This window comes from Arachis ipaensis, chromosome B01 (assembly GCF_000816755.2).
Source record: "Arachis ipaensis cultivar K30076 chromosome B01, Araip1.1, whole genome shotgun sequence".
NCBI lineage: Eukaryota > Viridiplantae > Streptophyta > Magnoliopsida > Fabales > Fabaceae > Arachis > Arachis ipaensis.
In genome coordinates this window covers 116,784,777-116,792,780 of record NC_029785.2, presented here as the reverse complement: position 1 = coordinate 116,792,780, position 8,004 = coordinate 116,784,777, and the positions used below count along the sequence as shown (strand labels likewise).

General features: G+C 38.0%; 1 protein-coding gene across 1 annotated transcript; it reads right to left on the bottom strand.

Moving 5' to 3' along the window:
• On the bottom strand, positions 33 to 4,660 carry LOC107634356 (protein LEO1 homolog). Its single transcript, XM_016337878.2, has 11 exons — positions 4,332 to 4,660; positions 3,855 to 4,246; positions 3,147 to 3,279; positions 2,870 to 3,052; positions 2,259 to 2,435; positions 1,924 to 2,055; positions 1,654 to 1,833; positions 1,437 to 1,568; positions 1,221 to 1,325; positions 869 to 1,126; positions 33 to 372 (listed from the first exon to the last, which is right to left on the bottom strand). The coding sequence occupies exons 1-11, from the start codon at positions 4,488 to 4,490 to the stop codon at positions 235 to 237; spliced, it is 1,989 nt and encodes a 662-aa protein (XP_016193364.1). The 5' UTR covers positions 4,491 to 4,660; the 3' UTR covers positions 33 to 234.

Sequence of the window (8,004 nt, the reverse complement as noted above, 5' to 3'; positions counted from 1 at the left end):
ACTTTTAGAAAATCAAAATGGAAAGAAGAGAGGACGATCAACGATCTTTCCTATGTAATTTCAAACAACAAAATAAAAACAAAAAACAAAAACTATTACACAGAATGATAAATAAATCATTAGCAAAATGTGATGGTACATCTAATGACAAGAATAAAAATATATCGCACTGAGAATCAAAGGTTATATATAAGGTTACACGTTATGAAATTAAGGCCTGAAATCATCTTTCATTCATTCATCATCACTATCATAAACAACGGCCATTCGGCGCTTAGCGGTGGTTGGTTTTCTGGGAGGAGAGTCCTCATCCGATTCAAATCCCTTCCTTTTCATACTGCCTCTCGCCTCCTTGCTCTTCTGCTTTGGTTCCTGCATTAAGCCATTAAAACACTAATGAATTTGAAACCACAGCGATTGACCAAGTTAATCTCAGTCATTACTTGCACGGTTGCACCTGAGTTTATACTACAACGGTGGAAATTCAGGTGCAGTTAACTTAATGTGAAGTTGATAGTTTTAAACCGTTAAATGACAATTTAGTCAAATATGTCAAATCATTTAACGATTCTCAGTTATTAACTTCACATAAAGTTAACTGCACTTGAGTTTCTACTACAACTAAAGGTAACAAACATGAGAATCCAATTCAAAATTGAAGACGAATCTCGAGCTCCCCAACAATAAAATGTAGCACAGCATGGACACTTACAAATGATAAAAAAACTAAAAAGCTACCAAACAATATGAAGTTTATGAACCAATCACATGTAATGCAAGACAACCCCATGGCACATAACAGCAATGGCATACTTTTAAATAGAACTAGTTCATATCAAACTACTAGATTTATATAAAACCATAATACCTCTTCTTCCTGTTCCTCCTCTGATGCATCATTAACTTGTGCCTCTTCTTCATAATGTTCTTCCTCTTCATCTTCCTCATCCTCATATTCTGGCTCAGTGTCTTCAGCCCTTTTACGTGAAACAGGTCTCTCATCTTCCTCACCTTCAGTTTCATACTCAGATTCCTCTCTCTCCTCATCTGAATAATCCATTGGGCGCCGTGAGGATTTAGCAGGTGGCATGGATGATTTGCGAGGAATATCTTTCGGCCCCTGTGACTACAATTGGAAAAGGAACCCCCTCAGTGGTTAAGGGGAGAAAACATGACTAACATATATGTAGACTGTAGAAGAGGATACTGATGAAGAATACCTTTTTGGCATTCATAATTCGTCTCTCTGCCCGAGCCTCAAGTTCCAAATCATCTTCAAAGCGGCGTTGAGATCGACGAGAATCATAATAATCTGTTTCATCCTCCTTTTTTTTCAGGGGAGTGGGAATGTGTATGGAACATTTTCATCAATATAAATACATGCCATAATATCATGAAAGTGAGAGGGAAAATATATGTAAGATTGAAAAGTATACCTCATCCAAAGCATCCTCCAAAAACCCAGGAGATAGTTGACGCCTCCTATCCACTGTTGGAGGATATTTCCTGTTAACCTTCTCACGCTTACGATTAAGCAGTACGTTAGCCCTGATTGTTTGACTTTCAGCCTGCAAAAATCATTAGGAAACTGGATAATGGTAATCATGAGAAGTATTATACAGAGAGGAAACTACTTTATATAAATGATTATACCTTTTCTTTTTCCTCTTTCTCTCTCTCAGGATCAATATCAGTAATGCAGTTTTTAACCTTGTAAACTTTCTTGTGCCTCGAGTCAACAAGAGCAGTCAGCAGTCGATGAGAATTTGATGACAACGAAGATGGCATAAACTTCATTTTCCTTAGTAACCTTCCTTGTGATTGGAGAATGCCCTGTGAGCATTTTACACATAGTCAATTGGAGGGTGAACCATCAAAATCTGGTAGCGCAAATCTACAGGATAACAGAGATTCAGAATTCACCTTCCCATGTCTGAGGAAAAGATGTGCCTGATCATGCTGTGCATCTTGTACTGATATGTCAAGAACTTCATTCCCAATTAATAACTGCAAACTGCCATCAGACCACCTCACAAAGCGAGCATTGCTTTCGTACTGAAACACAACAAGAAAAAAGGATTGATAGACTATTTTAATTAAAAATTTAATTTGGAAAAGATATAAGACCAGCATCAAGGGCCAAAAAGCAGTTACGAAAAACAAGAATAGGAGCATCCATCTCCACCTATGAGCAGTAACTGGAAACACTGATCATTTTAGGTTTAAAAACAAAACAATAGCTGCATACAGTTACTTACAGATGATGTGCCATCAGGATTTCTGACAGTCCTCCATCGCACGATATTGCTCTCCAAGCGTATGCGTTTCTTAGCTCCAGACTCATCAGTTACAAAGGTATCCTCTTCCACGTATGTTTTAGGATCAAATGGTTTTGGGTCAACACCCATAATATTAGAAACTTTAATCATGTTCATCTGCCCCATAGATAAAGAGAAAGGAGTTTAACATTGAAATTCAACATCTTTTTACAAAAATTCAATGCACCTATGGAAACCATTTCATTATTTACATAAGATCCTCTAGAATGACATAGCTTCATAAATTGCATCCATCATCCCAACGTTATCAGATATGAGATAGTTTGATGTTAAAAAGCCCCTCATATAAGCTGCCTTTTGCCCAAATATGTCATCAGAAAGTGATCATGAAGGAACTTTTTTAAGAATACAACTACTTCTATCATTTTAAACTGCATACTTTTCACTTTGGCACCTTAAATGTTGCACCAAAAATCATAAAGGCATCATATGCCAAAAGAAGAATAAGAACTCTTATCCAGCCACCCAAAGTCAAAGTTAAATTCAAATTAATATATAAACCACAGGCTTCCACATAAATTACGCCAGACCTTTTCTGGAAGAGCTGGAGGTGGTTGCAGCGGAACCTCTAACTCCAATGGTGGCCCAAGTGGTTTCTCTTTAGTTTTCATCTCATAATTTTCCTCTTCTGATCCATACCTATGATCTTCATCTGCAAGTATATCCTCTGGCCTCAGGCCTTTTTCATAGGCCTCTTCTTCAACAGGGGATCTCTGAGGCAGGAGATTACTTTGATTATTCATTTGCAAAATTTTAAGCAACACAAAGACAAACTAAATATATCAGTTATTGGTAGCAGGCACTCACATTTGAGTCATGTTCAATGTCATGATGAACTGCATATCCATCCTCCTCCTCATCATCGTCAAAATCCCCAAATACATCACGAATTTCAGGAGCAGAATCACGAATCTGATCTTTGTCCTCTCGGGGAGATCCACTGCCAATATAGAAATTAAAAGTTTAAAACTGTCATAGAATCTCACAGCATCCCAAAAAGCCTTATTATCCCTAGGTTTTAAACAAATTTTTTGTTCTATTTATCCAGTAACTGAAAGCAATTTCCTAAATCCACACCAAGGCTGCAATGTAAGGTAACAGAAGACATTCACATACAAAACCTATACCACAAACCATAAACAAAAGCAGAACAAATCACCGGTTTAATCAAATGTGAGATGACAGGAAAAACCTAGGCAGCAATTCTACCATCAGTACCAGTGGTCAATACTTGGTATGATAGAACCAAAGCAAAGAAAGAAAGTATTCAGAATAGAGTGAAATCCTAGATTAGTCATGGTCCGAGTAGTCAATAGTATTTTGCTTCTCCATGACTATGCAATTGTTTTTCAACATTTTAGCATCGCAATGAGGAAGCTGTGAGTGATATTTTCGATAATTTAGAGGTTTAGCCTCAGAACAAACGCATGAAACCATGAAATTGAAAACTATCCACTCAGAATATTGTTAAATGCAATTAGCAGATATCTATCTAGAATGTGTATATATATATACCTTGGACTCCTAGCTTCATCAACTTCCTCATCTTCATTCTCATTCTCATTCTCATGGTAACGGTTCTCCTCGGATCCGCTCTCAACGACGGCGCCCCTGTGCTTGCTAGTAACTACTCTCTGCCCATACTCGTCGTCTTCTTCCTCTTCCTCCTCTTCCTCCTCCTTCGCGTCACTGTCGGTGCCTCTGGCATCGCTCTCTTCTTCTCTCTGATCAGCAGCATCCACCTCCACCTCCTGCGAAGTCTGATCCCTCTCGGCTTCACTCTCTCCGTGATCAGGAGCATCCCCCTCCCCTTCGCTCTCGATTTCCACCTCGCCGTGACCCTCCACATCCACCTCAGCTTCTCCTTCCCCCTCAACCTCGGGCTCCACACCTCCCTCGCCTTCGTCCTATTCAAGATTCAAGAATTCCAAATTCAAATTCAGATTCAAATAAATGAAATTCAGGGATTGTTGCAGTTATAGTTATAGTTACGGAGGCGTAGTGGTGGTTGTTGTTGTCGATGGCAGCGGTGTCGTCGGGGTGGGGATTAGACTCGTGTTCGGAATCGAGGTCTTCTTCTTCCTCCTCGGACTGATCGCCGAAGAGGTTTTGCATCATCTGATGGCGCTTCTCTTCTCCTCCTCCACCCATCTTCTTCTTCGCCGGTGACTGAACCCTCCCTCCCTCTTGCTCCCTGCGTGTGTGTTTCTTCACCCTTTTTTTTATTTCTCAGTTGTTATTCCTCTTTGCCTTTTTTTTTTAGTTTTTGGACCTTTTTGGGTGGTAGAATACGAAAAAGGCTAGGGCCTAAGCAACCAGAAGTCCGGAACAAAAGGGACCGAGTATTCCTCTCGCTATACATGAAAAAAAATTATCAACTATATATCTTGAAAAAAGAAAATATGATTACTGACTACTTGGCAAAGAAAAGAGCGTGGAGCAATCACATATATTCAGAATATTTGGAATCTAAAAAAGATATTGTTGATGCTTTTCTGCGTGATCTATATTAATAGTGGTGGCAATTTTTTGCGGGGAGAGTAGGGTGAAAAAAAAACGAGTATCCGCAGAGATTTATCTGCCAGGAAGCAAGTTTTAGGGATTTTTTCTTCATGAATGGCGAGTACGAGTACCCGTGTAATAAATGAAGTAGGACAGGAAAAGAGGTACATGCCCTAAGGGTACCCATGAATATGAAATTACAAAAATAACCTCATGTATATATTATGCTAAAACCCTACTTCCAAATCACAATCTCACCTACCTCTTCTCACTTAGTCACTTCACTCTCTCTCACGAGCCTTTCTCTCACTCACAATCTCACCAGCACCTCCTCCTTCAGTCCTTCTTCCTTCTCACTACATTGTCGGCATCCTCCCTCTCATTCCTTTACATCGTCGTCCCTCACCTTCTTCCATCGTCGTCGCTACTCACTTTCTTCCTCTATTGCATCGCTCATTGATTGCTGCTTACAGCTTCGCTGCCGCCTCCATCTCTACTCCGCGATGAAGCCTCAAATCTGCACGTTGACGACAACTCACCAGCAACGCCTCTGCTCCACGGCGTCAACGACGCCTCTGCTTCCCAAGTCTACAACAACTCTGTTCCATAGTCGACCACCTTGCAATATGTTGGATGTTTTTGTTAATGGATGAAATTGGTATTAATGTATGTTTTTATTTTTAATTGATGAAATTGCTATGAAATTAAGTTTAGAGTTTGAATTCTGTTAATTGATAAATTTAGGTTTAGAGTTAGATTCTATTAGTGTAAAACTCAGTTTAGGGATTGAATTCTTATTGTGAAATTAGAATATTGAATTATAATACTAAATTTATTGTGAAATTGTTACTATTTGTTATAATACTAAATTTTTTATAATGTTAATTTTGTTATATTAATGATTTTTCTGTGAATTTGCTATAATACTGTTTCATGTCAAACTAAAACATACGTAATAGTGGATTACTAACTTTTTATTATAATTTATGAACTTTTTCTCTTTTTTATTTTTTTTTATTTTTTCCTCCAAACCCGTGGATATCTGCAAAAATCGAAATATCCAGTGCATATGGGGTCTTCATTACTCGTCACAGGTATGCAACGGGGACGGAAAATGTTTCTAGAGATGGGGGCATGTTCCTCTGTTACCATTCCTGTTTATTAGCTTCCTAAGTTTATAGTGATAACCAATTTTGGTGTATATATATATGTATTCTCATTTATCAATCATTTAAACTACAATAAATAGATAAAAGCATTATGATTTAGATATGACATAAATAAAAGACATTTTATCTTTATATATTTAGTAAGCATGCATGTCATATAAATTAAAAGTATAAAATAAGTAAATATGTGTTAATATTTATAATAACTAATATATAATTATAATAGAGTTAACACGAGTTAATAAATTAAATTTGTCTAAACACAATCTTATCTTATTTAATACGTGAGTTCAAATTCAAATTCAATTTAAGTTTGGCTCATGCTCATGAACTTAGCCCGTCAAGTCATTAGGCTCTATTTAAATTTCGTCTTAAAACAAAAATGCAGAAAAACAAACAAAATTTAGAGATAGAACCATATTTGGATGAAGAGAATGGGACAAATTTATAAGTATATTTATGTCTCTATCTCTAGAACAGATTTAGCTAAAATTTCTATACATTCTGAAAGTTGAGACAACAACGACAACAACAACAACAACAACAACAACAAAACCTTGTCCCACTAAGTGGGGTCGGCTACATGAATCAAACGACGCAATTGTGCTCTGTCATGTGTCATGTCTACAGAGAGACTATTTACATGTAGATCTCGTTTGACCACTTCATGGATGGTCTTCTTAGGTCTTCCTCTGTCTTTCGCCCCTTGTCCATCTTCCATCTCATCCACCCTCCTGACTGGATGTTCTACCAGTCTTCTTCTCACATGTCCAAACCACCTAAGACGCGATTCAACCATCTTTTTCACAATGGGTGCTACTCCAACTCTCTCCCTTATATCTTCATTCCTTATTTTATCCAATCGCGTATGACCACTCATCCATCTCAACATCTTCATCTCTGCCACACTCAACTTATGTTCGTGCTCCCCTTTAGCCGCCCAACACTCCGTACCATAAAGCATAGCCGGTCTTATAGCGGTGCGATAGAATTTACCTTTAAGTTTTAAAGGCACTTTTTTGTCGCATATAAAACCAGATGCACTCCGCCATTTTGACCACCTGCTTGGATCCTATGATTTACATCCTGTTCAATCTCTCCATTATCCTGTATGATGCACCCAAGATACCTAAAACTTTTAACTTTTCGTACGGTATTTTCTTCAATCTTCACCTCTATATTAGGGTTTTTCCTTCTCGAACTGAACTTACATTCCATATATTCCGTCTTGCTACGGCTTATGCGTAGACCATACACTTCTAAAGCTTCTCTCCATAACTCCAACTTCTTATTTAGGTCTTCCCTTGACTCTCCCATAAGGACGATATCATCGGCAAAAAGCATGCACCATGGCACAGGCTCTTGGATGTGCTCTGTGAGTACTTCCAAGACTAATGTGAAAAGGTATGGACTTAAGGATGATCCCTGATGTAATCCTATACCAATAGGAAATTCCTCTGTCACACCACCTTGAGTCTTCACACTAGTTGTGGCCCATCATACATGTCTTTAATTACACGAAAGTTGAGACACAAAGATAAATTTTTAGAGATATGAAATCATTTATTTCTTTTTCCAAAACTATCCTTATTAAAATTTCAATAATCCAATTATACTTTTTACATTTTTTCAATTATAGCTACAACCCACCTTTGTCTATCACCCCAAACTATTACCATTGTTGCATCCATTGTCGTCATCACAACCACCACCACAAGCGCTACTTTTTGCTCCATCACCAAAATATGGACATCAACGAACAAAAAAAATATGCAAATCACTACCTTCTTCCTTCATCACGTATATATGGTTCGTCTCTACACTTGTCGCTGTTATCTTTGCTTTCGCCATTGCCTCTACCTTATTTCCCCATTCGTCTCATTCTCAATCTTACTTTCTCTAACTCTTTCAATCTCTCTCGACCTCTATTTTTGCACCATTATTGTTGACACATCTACTACGTTGTCTCATTACGGCTGTCGCATATGCTTTTG

Excerpts from the sequence above, each read along its gene's own strand:
- LOC107634356 (XM_016337878.2), bottom strand. The coding sequence starts at position 4,490 with ATGGGTGGAGGAGGAGAAGAGAAGCGCCATCAGATGATGCAAAACCTC. Across the intron at positions 2,056-2,258 it reads ATCCTGATGGCACATCATCT|TACGAAAGCAATGCTCGCTT; the intron begins GTAAGTAACTGT and ends GTTGTGTTTCAG. Across the intron at positions 1,127-1,220 it reads GAATTATGAATGCCAAAAAG|TCACAGGGGCCGAAAGATAT; the intron begins GTATTCTTCATC and ends TTCCAATTGTAG.